This window comes from Panthera uncia (assembly GCF_023721935.1).
Source record: "Panthera uncia isolate 11264 chromosome B2 unlocalized genomic scaffold, Puncia_PCG_1.0 HiC_scaffold_25, whole genome shotgun sequence".
NCBI lineage: Eukaryota > Metazoa > Chordata > Mammalia > Carnivora > Felidae > Panthera > Panthera uncia.
Window position 1 is genome coordinate 10,922,625 of NW_026057581.1, and position 19,436 is coordinate 10,942,060.

Here is a 19,436-nt window from a genome sequence, read left to right on the forward strand (position 1 = left end):
AAATTTATTTACTTACTTACTTTTTATTCGAAGTAGGCTCCATGCCCAATATGGGGCTTGAACTCAAGACCCTGAGTTTAAGAGTCCTATGCTCTACTTACGGAGCCAGCCGGGCACCCTAGAATTTCATTCCTTTTATGGCTGAGTGAAGTTCCATTGTATGGATATATCATAGTTCTGTTCATCCATTGATGGACTTTTGGGCTGTTGCCAGCTTTTGGCTATTGTGCATAGTGTTGGTATGAAAATTCAGGTACACGTATTTATTTGGATAGTGGTTTCAGTGCTCTGGGGTATATACCTAGAAATGGAGTTGATGGTCAAATGGCAGTTCTGTGTGTCACTTTTTGAGGAACCACAGAACTGTTTTTCTCAGCCACTGGTTCCTTTCACATTGCCACTAGCAGTGTATGAGGATTCTGATTTCTCCACATTCTCACCATGTGCACTTTTCACTTTGTGTTGGTAGCCATCTTAGTGGGTGTGAAGTGATGCTTCTTTTTGGCTTTGATTTTCATTTCTCTAATGGCTAATGGTGCATAATGGAGCATGTTTTCATGTGCTAGTTGGCCCTTTATCTTCTTGGGAGAGATGTCCATTCAAGTCCTTTGCCCATTTTTAAGTTGGTTTGTCTTTTTGTTGCTGAGATGTTAGCAGTTTTATGTAGTCTGGATATTAGATCCTTAAGATACATGATTTGCAAATAATTTCTCCCGTTCCGTAGATTGTCTTTACACTTTCTTGGTAATGTCCTTCGATTCACAAAGGTTTTTAATTGTGGCGAAGTTCAGGTTTTTTTCTTGTGCTTTTGATGTCATATCTGAGAATCTATTGCCAAATCCATGGTCATGAACATATATCTCCTGGATTTTCTTCTGAGAATTTTATGGTTTTAGTTCTCATGTTTAGATCATTGATCCATTTTGTATTAATTTTTGTTTATGGCGTGAGGTAGAGGTAGGATTTTTTTCAAACTTCTCTACTCCTTTTAAACTTGGCAAACACTTAAGAAAAACCTTGTTTGTATTTTATCATGGAAAACTTGAAACATTTTCGGAAGTAGTAGACTGAATTTCCATGTACTGTTTACGCAGCTTCGACACTTCACATTTTTTGGCCAGTCTTGTTTCTCTTTCTCTCCTTTCCCCTTCCTTCTCACACACAGAAACACACCTATCAGGTTATATTGAAACAGTTCCACACATATTTCAGCTGTAAACAGAAACTTTCCCCCTTAAAAATAGAACCACAAAGCCGTTATCATACTGAAAACATAGATTTCTTATTTTAAGTCTAAGGGTATATTTATTTTGGAAAATTTAGGAAACATAAAAAGTAGAAGCAGTAAGTAAAAAGTCACTCAACACTGGCAGCCACCATTACTCTTGTATCATTCAAAATCTTCTGCGCTTTTTAATTCGTCTTTACCTATAACTGTGCTTTTGAGAATGTTTTGTGGCCACATAGTAATCTATCGTGTCGGTATTCTGTAATTGACAGACTCAGTCCCTTATTGAGCATTTATCATCCAGATTTTCAATATTATAACTGAAGGATATTTTTAATCATAGGATCAATTTCTAGAAATGAAATAACTGCTCAGTTGAGTATTTATTTGAAAGTTTGGTTCAATCAGTACTGTAAATTGCTGTGTAGTCAGATGCATATTTCTTGTAGTTTGGGAGCTTGCTCCGGGTGCCATAACCTCTCCAGTGTTTGAGTTTGATTGTTTTGATTACCAGTTAATTTATTGGGTAACAATTATAGTTCATACTTTTTGCCTTTTTGGAGGAGAAAAATGTACAGTGTATAGTATGGGAAATATTATCCTTGCTTTCTTGTACTAGCAAATTAACCTTGTATTTTTAAGTAAATTTGTCCATTATCTTTGAATTACAGTGACTTTCATGATGTTTTAGAAGTTGACCCAAATTGGCTTTGGAAACTCTCTTTAATACATTTAACTTGATCCGGTGCTTCTTCTTGACATAGTATCTTTTCTGCAGCTCAAGATACCAATGCAGTGAATAGTACAAGCTGTAAGAAGCAGCCAGATGAAGATTGTGAGGGTCCTTTTAGACCTGCAAAAACCCTGAAAGAAGGAAGTGTCCTAGATGTTCTCAAAAGCCCTGGTAAGATAAGAGCTGCCTTTGACATACTCTAAAATCTTCATTACAGATTTGTGGTCCTATTTTAATGTCATGTGTGGCATAAATTAGGAAATTGACTTGAATGTAGACGTAGTTAGATGCAATTCTTTTGGAGTAAATATCTTAGAAACTCTACTTGTTTAGAATTCAAAGACTGTCCTAAAATGACATCTCTTAAGGAGGTGAGGATAGCAGGAGAAAGAGGCAAGTGTAGAAGGGAAAATGAATTGCCTTTTAATAGAGATAGGCCAATATGGAATACAAGTAAATAAACCTGATGATATACCTGCACATGTCTTTCTCTGATGAGATGCTGACCTGCCTTGTTCTTCTCAGATTACTGCCCAGTTGTGATCGTTTTATGACAAGACCAAACAGAAAGATAACACTGGATGATTCGAACATACATATATGTAAGGGACAGTACTCACTTGAAACAAGAATTGAAAGCTGGTAGTAAATAACTTGAAGGCAATGAATAGAAGTCATCAAATAGGAAAAAGTTTTCAATTTGAAAATCAGAGGATAGATACAATTCCGATTGTGACGTGTACTATAGGAACGTATAAATGTTTGTAAGGTGATCTAGTCACTCAGAGAAAATTTAGATTTACCTAGCAGATAGATGTGCTCATGTATAATTGAGTAAGAATTTCCAGATAAGAATGGCTTCTGCAGCCAGATTTAGGTCTCTCTGGTCTAGCTTTCTCGTTTTATAGATGAGTACACTGCCTACAAGGGTCCCAGCAATTTAGACGATTGGACGCCATTGGGGCAGAGCTCCAGGGCACCTGTGCTAGTTAACTGAGTGGTAGATATGCATCAAATTCATATGCTCTATCTTCATATGAGTTATACTTTGCATTCATGATGCCCACTCCTCCTCCCCTTTAATTTTCTTTAAATAGCAAGAATTTGGAGTCCTATGTTCTTTTGAGAGAAATTAGAAAAACTTGAAAAGGGGGAAGGAAAATAAGTCTCTGAAATCTTGAGATGATTACCGTTAAAATGGTGCCAACCTTAGTGACTCAAATTAATCATTAGCAAAACAGTACATTTTAGACTACTGGGAGTAAGTGAAGTATATGGGTTTTGCCTTTATGCTAAAACTAGCTCTAGGTTGGATTAACTGTAGCACTGGAAAATCTCAAAATCTTTTATATCTTCTTACCCTCCACTTTTCTTTTCATTTGGTGCCATGAGCTGGAAAAACAGGTTACTGAGTTTATTGGCATGTGTAAAACAAAGATTAATTGGTCCAAAGTAAAGGATTGGAAGGTCATTCCCGTGGGTACAAGTTGGAGTGAATCGATTCGGTTCAATGACAGCAGTTCCGGTAGTGCGGAGACTTTTTCAGTTCCTGTTATTCCATGGTTCTGTGTAAATACCTTAATTGTCTGAGTACACCTTTAGTGGTTACCAAAAGGGGACCCTTACAGTGTGAAAGGTTCTGTGATTAACACTGGAGAACTGTTGGAGGCAGTTTGTCTGCGTTAGGGTTTGGTGACTTTCCATGCGCAGGTCTTTGAGTAGCATGAGCTCATGCTCCTCGAGGGTGGGCTGGGTCTTCATTTCTGTAATTTCTAGACCTTGCCAGATGGTTTGGTTCTTCTCTGTTGGAATTTACATCGTGTTTCTCATTGAACTGTTACCATTTTAAAGTCCTGTATGAACTCAGTATAATTAAGACCAGTCCTTACAACTCCGTTGTACTTTGGAGGTATGTCTGTCTAATATGCATACCTACTCAGCTCAGCTGGGTGTACTGAAAGTAGAGGATACCACAACAGTGGGTTATAAGTGGACAGAATTCAAAGATTATCGATGTTGAAGACATTTGGCATAGCCAGGAGAACACCCGAAGGAAAAAATAGATGCAGGAGGAAGGCTGTGAATATACTGCAGATCTGTATTGCAGCAAGAGTGTAGCAAAACCTAGATGCCCGCGGGGTGTTTCAGTAAATTACTACAAATCAAAGCCTCAAATTAGATATTGGTTGAATCATAGTAAGTAGAAATTCCTAGAGGAAGAAGGTGATACACTATAAACAATACATCTTTTGTAGGATTTTAACTAGGTCTGAGTGTCACTTATTGATTATGTGATTAATAAAAACTGCTGGGACACCTGGGTGGCTCAGTTGGTTAAACATCTCTTGATTTCAGCGCAGGTTAGGATCCCAGGGTTGTGGGTTCGAGCCTTGCATCAGGCCTTGTGCTGATGATGCGGAACCTGCTTGGTATTCTCTCTCTCTGCCCCTACCCAATTCCTGCTCTCTCTCTCTCTCTCTCTCTCTCTCTCTCAAAATAAATAAACTTAAAAAAACAAATGGAAAACAAAGCAAAACAAAACAGCTGCTGGGGCGCCTGGGTTGGTCAGTCACTTGAACGTCTGACTTTGGCTCAGGTCATGATCTCACGGTTTGTGGGTTCGAACCCTGCATCTGACTCTGCTGACAGCTGGGGGCCTGGAGCCTCCTTCAGATTTTGTGTCTCCCTCTCTCTCTGCCCCTCCTCTGCTCATGCTCTCTCTCTGTCTCTCAAAAATGAATACATGTTGGGGCGCCTGGGTGGCTCAGTCGGTTGAGGATCCGACTCTTGGTTTCGGCTCAGGTCACGATCTCATGGTTCGTGAGTTCAAGCCCCACATCGGGCTCCGCGCTGACAGCATGGAGCCTTCATGGGATTCTCTCTTTCCGTCTCTCTCTGCCCCTCCTCTGCTCTCTCTGTCTCTCAAAATAAACTTAAAAAAAAATTTTTTTTTTAATGAATAAATGTTAAAAAATTTTTTTAAATATTGCTTAGGTGAAAACTCTACTTTTTTAAGTAGCTCATGTTGGGATTTAGGAACTCTGCAATAAATGTGTGTAAATACATGTTCTCCCAGTAATAGCATTTCAGTTAATGTTCTGATTAGAGAGCTGCTCTCTCTGTCTCTCTGTCTCTCTCTCTTTTTTCTTTTTAACTTACACTCTTTTCCCTATTACAGGTTTCACATCACCAAAGGCAGATTCTCTTGCTGCTCAGCCTACTACCACAAGCCCAGTAGTTTATACAAGACCAGCAATAAGTAGTTTTTCTTCTGGGGGAGTTGGGTTTGGAGAAAGTGTAAAATCTGGGTCATCTGGATCGTCGTCGTGGCAGTGTGATACTTGTCTGCTCCAGAACAAAGCTACAGACGGCAAGTGCATAGCCTGTCAGGCAACAAAATTGCCAGCAAAAGATACTGCGAAACAAACTGGAATTGGAGCACCAAGCAAAAGTGACAAGTCAACTCTCTCTACATCAGGGACGGGTTTTGGAGACAGATTTAAACCAGCAGTCGGGACCTGGGATTGTGACACCTGTTTAGTGCAAAACAAACCCGAAGCGATGAAATGCGTAGCTTGTGAGACACCGAAACCCGGAACTGGTGTGAAGCGAGTCCTTACGCTGCCAGTGGCTGTGGCGAGCGCTGTGCCCGTGGCCGCCGCACCTTCCACCTGCACTGTGACCACGGGCGCCGTAGGATTCGCAGATAAATTTAAAAGGCCGCTGGGATCTTGGGAGTGTCCAGTATGCTGTGTTTCTAATAATGGAGAAGACAGTAAATGTGTGTCCTGTGTGTCTGAGAAGCCAGGTACGTGTATGGCTGTCTGAGATCATTTTGTTGGTTATTTTAGTAGAACGCTTACACTTCTCTGCTAAGAACAGCCTTAATATTTTTAATGTTTCAGGATGAGCATTTCCTCCTACGTCTTAATTTTTCTAAGCTGTCTGAGGCAAAATGACTTACCCGGGACTGGATCTGTGTGTTCTCTCAGGATAGCCCAGTGTATACTTATACCTCTTTTTTATGTACACTTTATCAGAAACTTTGCTTTTCATGATCATTTTCAAAGCTGACTAATACAGATGCTGAAGGATCTTAGAAGGGGCAGTCTTTCTCCACCGTTATCCAGAACAAAATGTCACTTTGTCTCTTTTCCTTGAAGTACAAGTGAGGATGACAGATGGTCATTCCCAGAGAAGGTTTCACTAAGAGGTAGACAGTCTTGCCTTTTGAAACAGTTGTGGCTGAATACTAATGCGGAGACCCATACCTGTATGCCAGCTGCCAGAGGTGTTGCAAGGATAGTCAATTACTGACTCACTGAGTCACTAATGAAAACATTCTAACTTGACAGCAAGAAGAAGGGAGTTAGGCTTGAGTTTTTCCTGTTTCTCTGTTCAAATTTGAAAAAGTTACTGAAGAGTCCCATCTGGAAATGACTCTTTAATATTTTTGTAATCTCATATAATTATTTGGTACCGATGTATAGTAACATGGGTATTAAATAAAAACTGTTATGGATATCCTGGGAATTACACTTCCTTTTTTATTGCATTATTCATGGATGTGTAGTCTTCTGTCTGCAGTGGAGAGCTCCGGGTTTGTTAGCCTGTACCCCATGTTTGAACACAAGAGGTGAGCCGTATCTCTAATTCTTACTGGACATCTCCAGAGGAGTAAGATTTCAGAGGCTTTGTTCTGAAATAACTTTCTCCTTCCAGCTGGCATGCCTCTTCCTCCTCTTAAAAAAAAAAAAACAAAAAACAACAAAAAACAAAAACAGGCCCTTGATCATGCAAGAAACCAAAATTAATTGAGTTGATTGGGAGAATAAAACTGAGTTAGGAAGTAAATTGTTACTCACAAATAAAGAAAGCTCATATATTTATTACATAAATCTGACATCATCCCGTCAATGATGAACCATCATTTTAAGCAGAGGAGTGATGCAGTTAAATTTGTATTTTTGACACATTGCCTGGTGGCTTTTTGGAGGGTCGATTTGAAGGCAGTGAAATTTGGAGACCAGAGGACAGATGGGAGGTTGTAGCGGTAATACATACAGGCCCAGAGAACGGTGGTATGTGCTGGTGCGGTCAGGTTGGGCGTAGAATACGGCGTGGCTGAAGACAAGGTGATTTGAAGCTGTGCAGCCCATGCTCACATATACGTGAGGACTCGGGATGTACTGTAACGGATACTCGGGGCGGGAAACACAAATATGAGAGTCATCAGGCTACAGTCTTCAAATAAGCCATGGGAGCAGAGGCGACGTAAAGTGAGGGAGGGAGGGGGTAGAGGAGATGACCTAAACCTGCACTCCGCCATCTTAAGGGAGTGGCAGGAACAGAGCTTTGGAACAGTTCATTTTAAAGGAGGAACCAGTGAGGAAAACCAAAACCTACTTGGCACCGGTTGCTTTGCGGCAGGATGGATTGCAGGGAACGAGAGCAGAGGTCTCAGTGAGAAGGCTGTTGTTCAAACAAGAGGTGAGGGCCGCTTGGCATAGAGTGGTGGTGGTGGGCTCAGCAGAAGGGGATGAGATAGATGGAAGCATGGGAGGCAGGAGGAGACGTGAGCCACGCTAACCAGGTAGAGGGTGGCCCTACATCTGAGAAGGGGACCGCGGGTACAGGTCAGGAAACCGTCCGAGTAGATGAGACTCAAGAGGAGGACAGTGGACCAAAGATGGAACCTCTGAGAGTGGTTTTATTGGCAAGGTGGAAGACAGCATAGCGGTGGAACAGGGACCAGTGGCTGGGAGGGGCGACAGAGAACATGTGGAAACGGGAGGCGCCAGATGGATGGCTCTGCTCCTAACACACAGGCTTCTTGATCGCTTTGTGGAGCCACCTTCCCATCCTCCCCCCCTGCCCCGCGCTCCCTACAAAACTTCTAGTTCTGTCTCAGAATTGAAACGTCACGTCTGTGAATCCGTTCTGCTGCCCCTTAGTCACTTCCTTCCTTCTTGTATCACTTTCCTTTCTGATGATGGGATTACTGTGTGTGTGTGTTTACTTGCCCCCTTCTTAGACCATTAGCACTTTTAGAAGGTAAGCAGCATTTCAGTTGTCTTTATGTCCTTAGAACCTTAATAAATGTCTGTTAAATACTAATGCCATGAACACAGTAGGTGGTGGTGAGTCGAAATGCAAAGTGGATGATAGAACACTTCTGTGCAAAACTGGTCATTTCAAAGGCAGAGACCTGTGCTTTGAAATCTTAAAATTAGTGTGGTCTGTGGCTGTGTATTTTATGTGTTAGGATATTATTGCCTGCGATTTATATCTTACGTATGTATGTATGTATGTGTGTATATATGTACACATATATATATATAAATGTGAAAATTTTTTTAATGTTTATTTTTGAGACAGTGTGAGCGAGGGGAGGCACAGAGAGAGAGGGAGATACAGGATCCAAAGCATGCTCCAGGCTCTGTGCTGACAGCTCAGAGGCTCGAACTCACCAACTGAGAAATCATGACCTGAGTTGAACTCAGATGTTTAATCTACTGAGCCACCCAGGTGCCTCTTATATCTTCGTTTAAAATGTTGTGCTGTTTGAAGAAATCTGACAAAAATTCCTTTTTTTTTTTTTTTCTATTTTTTAAAACATTTATATCCAAGTTAGTTAGCATATAGTGCAATAATGCTTTCAGGAGTAGAATCCACTGATTCATCCCCTGCATATAACACCCAGTGCTCATCCCAACAAGTGTCCTCCTTAATGCCCCTTGCCTATTTAGCCCATCCCCCTACCCACAACCCCTCCAGCAACCCTCAGTTTGTTCTCCGTATTTAAGAGTCTCTTATGTTTGTCTCCCTCCCTGTTTTTATCTTGTTTTGTTTCCCTGCCCTTATGTTCATCTGCTTCGTATCTTAAATTCCACATATGAGTGAAGTCATATATTTGTCTTACTGCCTAATTTCGCTTAGCATAATACACTCTAGTTCCATCCACATTATTGTAGATGGCAAGATTTCATTTTTTTTGATTGCCGAGTGTACGTGTATACACATACGCACACACACACACACACACACACACACACACACACACACCCCACATCTTTATCCATTCATCTGTCAATGGACATTTGGGCTTTTTCCATACTTTGGCTATTGTTTGACAAATATTCTTAAGGACATTTTATTTTTTTGACTTCTAAAAAAAATTTTTTTACTGCTTATTTTTGAGAGGGAGAGAGACACACAGAGTGCAAGTGGGAGAGGAGCAGAGAGAGAGGGAGACACAGAATCCGATGCAGGCTCCAGGCTCTGAGCTGTCAGTACAGAGCCCGATGCAGGGCTTGAACCCACAAACTATGAGATGATGACTTGAGCCAAAGTCAAACACTTAATTGACTGTGCCCCCCGGGAGCTCCAAGAACATTTTAGTTTTTTAGGTTCTGATTTGTGGTCCTGATAATTTTTTTTAAACCATGATTATTCAGACCTCAGATTAAGAAGAGAGCTGTCACTAGGCCGGGGGAGCATAAGCTGCTTATTTATAAGATTAAAAGAAATCTGAGATGTCTGTACTGTTTTTAACAATGTGAAGTTTATATTTCTGGCATTTTATCTGTCTTAATAGGAAACAGTAATTGAACACTTAGACTTAGTGGTGTCTTTTTTTTTTTTTTTTTTTGTAATTTTTTTTTTAAACGTTTATTTATTTTTGAGACAGAGAGCATGAACGGGGGAGGGGCAGAGAGAGAGGGAGACACAGATTCAGAAGCAGGCTCCAGGCTCTGAGCCATCAGCCCAGAGCCTGATGCGGGGCTCGAACCCACGGACCGCGAGATCGTGACCTGAGCTGAAGTCGGACGCTTAACCGACTGAGCCACCCAGGCGCCCCAGTGGTGTCTTAAGATATTGACATAACGTGACATAACATGGACTGGAAGTTTTATGTGTTTCCTCACTTTTTTTTAGGAAGTTCAGTACCTGCTTCAAGTAGCAGCACCGTCCCTGCCTCTCTGTCTTCTGGAAGCTGCCTTGGGTTAGACAAGTTCAAGAAACCAGAGGGAAGCTGGGACTGTGAAGTGTGCCTAGTGCAAAATAAAGCCGACTCTACCAAATGCATAGCATGCGAAAGTGCAAAGCCAGGCACAAAGTCTGAGTTCAAAGGTAAGGCCTGGGTGAAGTGCCTCCTTGTGTCATCATTTTATTTTATTTATTAACGTTTATTTATTTTTAAGAAGAGAGAGACAGAGCATGAGCAGGGGAGGAGAGAGAGGGAGACACAGAATCTGAAACAGGCTCCAGGCTCTGAGCTGTCCGCACAGAGCCTGATGCGGGGCTCGAACTCAGAGACTGTGAGATCATGACCTGAGCTGAAGTCGATGCTCAACTGACTGAGCCACCCAGGCACCCCTTGTATCATCATTTTAAAGTGAAATATTTGCAAACAGCTTTAGTTTAAAAATTGTTCCTTCTCTTGTTGAAAATGCATGTAAAATGAGGTATTGTTTTGGACACTTTGACCTCACATCTGTGTCCGAGTTACTGTAAAGTTAGATTATTAGACTGGCCAGCAGTGAGGTATCTTCTCTGCAGCTGGGTGAGGAACTTCTCTCTTGTGTAGTTGAATCTGAGAGAGTTTCAGTTACTTGTTTTTCATTGTTAACCTGTTTGGCATCTAGATGAATTTCCTCTTATCTGGGAATTTACACCCCTAGAGCCTTATTGTAAGTACTCTGGATGTGGGATTTGGTTTCCCAGGGTATGTCCCAGAAAAAGAGCTCTCTTCATATTTTGTTCTGTAAATATAAAGGAGGAACCTCTAAAAATAATTTATGCTAAGACTGTCTGTGGAGGTCAAATTTTTCGTCTCCGTAGTCATTAATGATTTATTTCATACTTCACGTGAGGTACATTTCAGTCAAAATCTTGATAAAAGCTGGGAAAGAGATTTTAGATCTGAAGGAACAGTCAGGGAGAGGGGAGAAAGAGTTTAATCTGTAAGGGAATAGGCCTCGAAGGTTAGTCTGTAAGGGCATTAAAAAAGTATGCCAAGCTTTATCTGCTCGTAACCATTCTGTGGGCTAGGGGCTTTCAAACTTTTTAACTGGAAACCCATCATTAAACTTTTACATTGTGACCCCCTCTCATGCACAGGGTGTTTGTATGATTGAAAAGAAGTTTTACAAGTCAATTCTTACTCTTTAGTATGTTTAAGTTACCCTGTTTCTCTTCTTTTTTCATTTAGAAGAAAATTACTGGTTATGACCCATAAAATTGCATGACAGTGAGTCACAACTGGTTTGAAAAACACTGCATTTGGGTGTGGTAGAAGATCCCTACTTTCCAGCCCACTTGAGGTCGTTAACCTCATGGTCCTTTTCCCATGTTCTCTACCTGCTGCACAGTAATCAGCTTCCCTTTAAATCTGTCCCTTTGAGGCAGAGGTGATAATGAGTTAATTGTCTTCAGCACCTTCATTTTTAACTTCCTGTCTAAAGAAATATCTCTTAAGGTATTTAGAGACCTTGTGGATAGGCCACTTGCTCCTGAGATTCTGATAATTTTCAGTTACGTTTCTTAGCAAAAGAGGGGAATGTATCATCATTAAAGAGGGGAAGGTCTACAGATATGAGGGCTTGTAAAGTTTGGCTGTCATTGGTCTTATTTATACGTGGGTAAGCAGAATGAGGAGTAAATATCTTGGCACACGAATTCTGTTTTCAGCTCATCAGTCAAGTACTGCATTTCCAGTTTACTCAGCTACAAAAAAGCATTATGAAACCAAGACTTTGATCTTGTCAATATAGTGTGAGCTTCTGCTTATGCAGTTCTTCTGGTTCTTTGATGCTGAAGTCTTTTTAAAATTTTTTGATTAGTAGCCCATTTACAAGATTTCAAACTCCAGTTACAACAGGATTCACAGAGAAAAGTTTATCTCTTGTCCCCGTTGGTTCATTTTCCATCCTTCCTCCCCTACCAACAGTAATAACTGTGGTTAGTTCCTTACAACTTTTCCATAGTTTATTTATGCACATGATAAGCAAATTCTATATATTTTTCTATATATAGAAATTGTATATATTTTTATTTCTGTCTGTTTTAGAAAATGTAGATCATACTGCCTTTCTGCCCCCTTGATTTTATCACAGATTAGCTTGGACACACCTTTGTTCTTTATTCTTCATTTATAGCTGCTGGGATTGCATATGGCATTTTATGTGTCTTTGAATTTCTTTAAAATAAAGACTTATTTAACAGAAGACGATGGGGGAGGGAAAGCGGGGGGGAAAGTTACAGATAGGGAGGCAAACCATAAGAGATTCTTAAATACTGAGAACAGAGTGAGGGTTGATGGGAGCTGGGGGAGAGGGGAAAGTGGGTGATGGGCACTGAAGAGGGCACCTGTTGGGATGAGCACTGGATATTGTATGGAAACCAATTCGACGATAAATTATATTCTATAAAAAAAGTAATAAAGACTTAGGATGTGAGGGTGATCTGGCTGTGACATCTGTCACTCCGAGTGATCTCCAGGGTTGATTTGGCCCATGTGGCTGGCTAGGCTGGTGTCCCCTTCCTCCCTCACGGCTCTATGTGGGTTCCCTCCCGAAGCTGTGCACTGGGCCCAAGAGGATGACCTTGCATGACAGAGGGGGACTGACTGTTGCTCAGGCAGAAGTGTAGAAGTAGCTGTGCTCCCCTCCTAGAACCTCCAGACAAGCTCTCCAGGAGAGCTCCCTGCAGAATGTAGGGTAGTCAAGCTTCCAAGACTCCAGGCACATCCAGATGAGGTGCCGCGTGTGGCTGTCTGCCTTTCTTAAGGAAGTAAATGAATAAATAAAATTAAAAAACAAACAAACAAACAAAAAAAACCGTAACCCTAGAATTGCTGGGTCAGAGGATACATGTGTTTGGAAATTTTGGTAAATATTGACAGTTGCCTTCCACAAATTTCATGCTGTTTTACACATCCACCTGTAATCTATAAAGTGTCTGTTTTTCCTAGACCCCTTGCCATTACTGCCTTACCAAATTTATGTGAGCTCTGCCAGTGTCCCAGGTGAGTAAGTGGCATGTCAGTGTAGTTGTGGGGGTCGAGGTGTGATTCGTACGCTGAATACTGGGCAACTAGTTGGCGTTCGCTGCCACTTCCTCACACTCTTCACCATAGGCCTTTTCGAAGTTATTCCTGTGTCTCTCTTTCTGTTTCAGGTGTACATTTTGTTTGAGGGGATAGCATTAATTCGGTGTCTTTTATATTTTGAAGGCTTTGGCACGTCTTCCCCGTCCCCGAACCCAGCTGCCTCATCCTTCAAATTTGGTCTCCCGTCGTCGTCTTCTGGGCCTTCTCAGACTTTAACAAGCACTGGAGATTTTAAATTTGGAGAGCAGGGAGGCTTCAAGATAGGTGTGTCTTCAGATTCTGAGTCTCCAAACTCCATGAGTGAAGGCTTTAAATTTTCAAAACCAATAGGAGATTTTAAGTTTGGAGTTTCGTCCGAGTCCAAGCCTGAAGAAGCTAAAAAGGACAACAAGAACGATAATGGTTTTAAGTTCGGACTCTCTTCGGGTTTAAGCAATACGGCATCGTTAGCTCCGTTTCAGTTTGGGGTGTCTAATCTTGGGCAGCAAGAGAAGAAAGAGGAGCTCCCTAAATCTTCATCTACAGGCTTTAGCTTTGGTACAGGTGTCATTAACCCGGCACCTGCTGCTGCCGTCACCGGGGTGACCGCTGAGAACAAGAGCAGCTTCAGCTTTGGAGCCATAGGAGCCAAGAGCGTTTCGGTGGCTCCGTTCACAGGGAAGACGTCAGAAGCAAACAAAGAAGACACGCCCGCCACCAAGGGAGGGTTCACTTTTGGTGGCACGGAGCCTGCCCCCGTGCCGTCTGCCTCTTTGTTCGTTTTGGGAAGGACAGAAGAGAAACAGCAAGAGCCGGTCACTTCTACTTCTCTGGTGTTTGGGAAGAAAGCGGACAATGAGGAGCCGAAGTGTCAACCAGTGTTTTCCTTTGGGAATTCAGAGCAAACCAAAGATGAGAGTTCTGCAAAGGCCACCTTTAGTTTCAGTGTGGCAAAACCATCTGAGAAGGAATCGGAACAGCCTACGAAGGCCGCGTTCGCATTTGGGTCTCAAACCAATACCACGACTGGTAAGTATTAAACACTTTTCTTTCTTTCTTTTTTTTTCTGCAAGGCATCTCTGGTATCTGGACAAATGCAGCAGGTCAGGGAATGGTTTACACTGGACATAGTTGAGAGAGACCAATAAAGACTCTCTGGGAAGGAGCCTAGGATTTGCAGTGTTCACTGCTCCAAACCCTTATGATGCAATGATGTTACCTGCAGATCTGATTCTGAGAAATACACCGCTGATGGAGAGCCCCCAGCATTTCCCATCTGTCCATGTTTCTCCCTTCTGTTTGAGCTTTGACAATCAGAATTGGCATACTGCTCAGGAAAGTAGGCCTTCTTTTGTCAGCTCATGAAATATTTTCTAACTAAATCTTTCTGTGCAGGCGTTCGTTCACAAATAGAGTTACCCAGTCATCATCAGGCGTCCAAGGAGCATAGACCACAAATAGAGTTAATCTCTGAAACAGAGGCGATTATGAAAACTAAAATCCTGAAGAGAAAATGAAGTGGCATTTTTTTAAAACTTAAAAACGTGCTTGGTGAAATAAAATTCTGTGGGCTGAGCAGCAGAAGAAACACAGATGATAGGTTGGTGAACTGGGATTTCCCAGAGCCCATGCCGAAGTGTAGAGAGAATGGAGTCCAGCTGGTTCTCAGGCCATTGCAAGAAGAGTGCTTAGAAGAAGAGGACAGGGCAGAGGAGGGAGCAAAGCAGTGACGGAAGAGTATTTCCTCCCTGTAGAGCAAGACCCTGGCCTTAAAAATGGAAATGGCCCACTCACTGGCAAAGACCAGTGAAATGACAGGACACCAAAGCCAAAATCCTGAAAGCTCTCTAAGAGAGGAAAGCTGTTTGCCACAAATAAACAAGTATCAGGTTAGCATCACACTTCTAATTTGTAACATCATATGCTTAAAACAGTGGAGCACTGTCCTCAAAGTGAAAACGGTCTTTTTATTTTCTAGAGAGCGCGTGCTAGTGCGAGCACAAGCAGGGGAGGGGCAGAGAGAGAGGGAGAGAGAGAATCTTAAGCAGGCTCCGTGCCCAGCCCAGAGCCCAGTGCAAGGCTTGATCTCACAACCACGAGACCACGACCTGAGCTGAGATCAACAGTCGGACGCTCAACCGACCGAGCCACCCAGGTGCCCCGTGAAAATGGTCTTGGGTACCTGGGTGGCTCAGTCGGTTAAGCATCCAACTTCGGCTCAAGCCATCTCGCGTTTCGTGATTTTGAGTCCCGCGTTGGGCTTTGCTGACAGCTCAGAGCCTGGAGCCTGCTTCAGATTCTGTCTCCTTCTCTGCCCCTCCCCTGCTTGTGTTCTGTCTCTCTCTGTCTCTCAACAATAAATAAATGTTAAAAAAGAAAATGGTCTTGATCCTACAATTTTATATCCAGCCAAATTTGGTCGAACGTGAGGGCAAAATAGAGATGTTTTCAGGCAAACAAAAAAAATAAGAATTGAACACCCATGAGCACTTCTGAATAATATATTGGGAGCAAGATGAAAAATTAACCTGACCAGGGTGGGGTGGGGGGTGCGGGGGTGCGGGGAGAATGGAATTCAGTGAGTAGGTGTGAGCAGTTTGTGTCTATTGTCTGTTTGGAAATTCAAAACACTCTCCAAAAAAAATAAAAACTAAATTATATATGATTTGGAAAGGAATAAAAATAAGATCAGGTCTAATCGGATATAATTATGGTGTTACTATACTCTTTCCATTGAAATAGACACTCTTAACCTCTCATTAACCAACTTGAAAGTGAACCAACTTGTTCCATTGTCTGTAAATCATACTCATGCCCGTTTCATATTATGGCCAGCCCTGTCCAGTACACAGTATTGGAACTGAGACAGTATTGGAACAGTTGAAAAAATGTCTTTAGTAAAGTGGGTGGTTTCAGGATCACCATATAAAAACCAGTAGCTTTCCTCTGAATCAGCAATAAATAGTTGGACAAATGTCACTTGCATTTTCTAACATCTTTAATTTGTGTTTTATAACAGCAACAGAACTTGTAACAGGCTAAATAATTAAACGAACAGAAAAGACCTATTTATTAATACCTGTTCCTGAGTGAGAATAGTCTCCTGCCCAGCTCCCCCAAGATAATTTGGTTTTTTGTGTTTAGTTGAAGTGTAGTTGACACACAGCATTACTTTAGTTTCGAGTGTACAACTCAGTGATGCCCCAGTTCTGTGCATTTGCTGTGCTCACCACAAGTGTAACTGCCATCTGTGGCCACGCAACACTGTTACAGTGCCGTAGACTGTCTTCCCTGCACGCTCCCTTTCATCCCGGTGACTTACTCATTCCATAACTGGAAGCCTTAATTTCCGTTTCTTTTTCTTAACGTTTATTTGTTGTTGAGAGACAGAGACAGAACGTGAGCAGGGGAGGGGCAGAGAGAGAGGGAGACGCAGAATCTGAAGCAGCCCCAGGCTCTGAGCTGTCAGCACAGAGCCCGACGCGGGGCTTGAACTCACAAACCACGAGATCAAGACCTGAGCTGAAGTCAGTCGCTTAACCGACTGGGCCACTCAGGCACCCCCTTAATTTCCGTTTGTAGGGGAATTTTTGTGGAGCGTGACAAGCTAAGGTAATTTTAAAATGCACATGGAAGGGAAAATGCACAAGAAATTTTGGGGAGAAGGGCAGGCACACAAACAGGTTTACTATCAAACCAGACTATAAAGCTACAATAATTAAAACAGTCTAGTAACAGTAGCTATAGAGGAAACAAACGCGCACATACTTAGAAATTCAGCGTGTCGTAAAGGTGGAGTCACAAATTAGCGAGTGAAGGACGCGCTGGTCAGTAAATGCTGCAGAGAGAATTGACTGCTGGTTGGAGAAATGATAATTTTGCTAACATAAATTGCAAAGTCGAGAGCACAGCTGTCTCCCGCTGTCCGAGCTGTTACCCGTAGTCTTCAGCTGGATGTGTTGAATTTAAGGGATGTTTTTATTCTTATTAATCTGAATGCTGAGGGCTTGCCTTCTTCTGTAAGACACACGTCAGAAGCCGTAAAAGGGAAGATGGGTGTATTTGCTTACATCATAATTTAATGTAGCGTGTGCCTTTGCTGAATGAATTTTTATAAAAAAGTTACTGTTTCTGTTTTCTAGTGAACGTGTGGACCGTAGGCAAGGGACAAATGCTTTCTGTGGTTCCTTGTTCTTAAAGACTTTTGTTTGCATCTTCATTTCTTACAGATCCAGGTGCAGCAAAACCAGTGTTCAGTTTCTTGAACAACAGTTCTTCTGATTCAAGCGCGCCGGCCCCTTCGGCAGCCGGGGGCATATTCGGTAGCTCCGCCGCGTCCTCCGGCGCGCCGGTGGCTGCTTTCGTGTTTGGACAGGCCAGCAACCCTGTGAGCACCTCCGCCTTCGGGAGCTCCGCGGAGGCCGGCACTTCTCAGTCTCTGCTGTTTTCTCAGGACAGCAAACCTGCAGCCACGTCCAGCGCGGGCTCAGCGGTCACCCCGTTCGTCTTCGGTCCAGGGGCCGGCGGGAGTAATCCCGCAACCTCCGGTTTCACTTTTGGAGCTACCACCACATGCAGCTCTGCAGGTACGTTTATTTACAAAAGAAAAACAGGTGGTAGTTGGACTGTTTCATCCTGTCTGCTCTTAGCAAGTAACCTGTCGCGGGTGGTTACAGAACAGCCCGGGTGCCCTTAGGTCGCCTGCCCCCGAAGGTTACGGGTGTGGCAGCCGTTCACTGCGTGGAATCCCGTGCAGTCTGTGTTCGGTTTAATAGAATTAACTCTTAGGAGGGATTTTTCTGATCTCAACAAGAGTGTAATCTTTAGATTTTCCAAGTGTTCCTTTTGAAATGTTAGGTTGTTAAGTAACCAGACACTGGGGCCTATTTCATTAGACGTAGGTCCCCATTACGTGTATATACGTGATGACGACATTAGCTGATTTCTGCAGTGCGTTGAATGGTGAAAATCAGTTATCTTCTTGGATGGATCCCTTTACCTAAAAAAATTTGGCTGTGAAGGTGGGGACTCTTGGCTAATAATTTTTGTTTATATGAATTCTATATGGCTTTACTAAATAATAGGATCGTATTCTTCATTATTATCGAAAACTGGCCCTGATGGGACTTGTTCAGCAAGGTAAAGTGAAAAGAGGCTCGCGGTTTGCAGCTGAATTTTTAGACCTTCCTTAAGGATTATCTGGTTGTAGCTGTTAGCTGACGTGATTGTTTCTCTGGGTCTCTAGGATCCTCCTTCGTGTTTGGCACTGGACCTTCAGCACCGTCTGCCAGTCCAGCATTTGGTGTTAACCAAACCCCGACGTTTGGACAGAGTCAAGGTGCCAGCCAGCCGAATCCCTCAGGCTTCGGAGCCCTGTCGTCTTCCGCAGCATTGTTTTCTGCCGCTTCTCAGCCCACGCCGCCCACTTTTGGGACAGTGTCAAGCAGCAGCCAGCCTCCCGTGTTTGGACAACAGCCTAGTCAGTCTGCATTTGGCTCTGCAGCAGCTCCTAGTTCTAGTAAGTGTGTGCTGGTCACATAGTTTGCATCCGTACCCAGGTGCTGGTGGCTCCCAATAGAATATGGTTTCTGAATTTTGAAGCCATGTATGTGTCTTCGTTTTTTAAACGTCTTATACTTGGCAGAATAGAGAAATATGTGTTTGGACTTTGTAATATGAACAACATTCTCAACTTCATACCGTTAAAAGTAAGCGCTTGAAGGTATTCATGTATGTGGTTAAAATGTAGTCATTTCTTACTCTTTGAAGTAGATTGGACGTTCATTCAGTCCCATTTCTCCCCATCTGAATTTGGGAGCACTCCAGCCTAGATTCCAGCTATATTTTCTAGTCCTCGTTGTGGGAGGTTACGCCCCCAAGTGCAGTGCTCTCCTGGGACCGGACAGCCCGTTGTCCCAGGAACTTTCTGTTGGATGACACTTGACTGGCAATATGTAAACAAGTGCATTGTTCTCAGTCTGGCTAATCACATTGTTCTATGATGTGTTTCCTCAGAATTGCACGATGTGTCTTTTTCTCACTGTGAAATATAACTTCACGTAGAAAAACCTGAAACATAAATGAACAGTGTGATGTTGCAGCAAAACGCTTGTGTAGCCCGCTGCCCAGGAGCCCCTCCGGTCTCCCTTTTTGATCACACGCCTCTTTCCTTGCTCTGATGGGCCCTGGCCTTTATGATTGTCACTTTCCTGGGGTTTTTTAAAGTGAACTACTGATACGTGAATCTCTACAAGATACCATTTTGCCTTATTTTTAACTATATACACACACACACACACACACAGTAAGATCCCATACATACATATATATGGAATCATATATATATATATATGGGATCTTACTGTATTCAGTCTTTTGCTTCT

The 19,436-nt window shown here is 42.6% G+C and overlaps 1 protein-coding gene across 10 annotated transcripts in view; it reads left to right on the forward strand.

The window, feature by feature from the left end:
- NUP153 (nucleoporin 153) overlaps positions 1-19,436 on the forward strand; it is a 92,049-nt gene that overhangs the window by 66,832 nt on the left and 5,781 nt on the right. For 7 of the 10 annotated variants that reach the window (XM_049654998.1, XM_049655002.1, XM_049655003.1 and 4 more), the window contains 7 exons: positions 2,007-2,132; positions 5,140-5,769; positions 9,900-10,094; positions 12,937-12,990; positions 13,198-14,082; positions 17,283-17,639; positions 18,299-18,571. In XM_049654998.1, coding sequence (XP_049510955.1) covers positions 2,007-2,132; positions 5,140-5,769; positions 9,900-10,094; positions 12,937-12,990; positions 13,198-14,082; positions 17,283-17,639; positions 18,299-18,571 — 2,520 coding nt within the window. The remainder of the gene's footprint in view (positions 1-2,006; positions 2,133-5,139; positions 5,770-9,899; positions 10,095-12,936; positions 12,991-13,197; positions 14,083-17,282; positions 17,640-18,298; positions 18,572-19,436) is intronic. The other 3 variants (XM_049654999.1, XM_049655001.1, XM_049655005.1) reach the window with 2 other exon arrangements.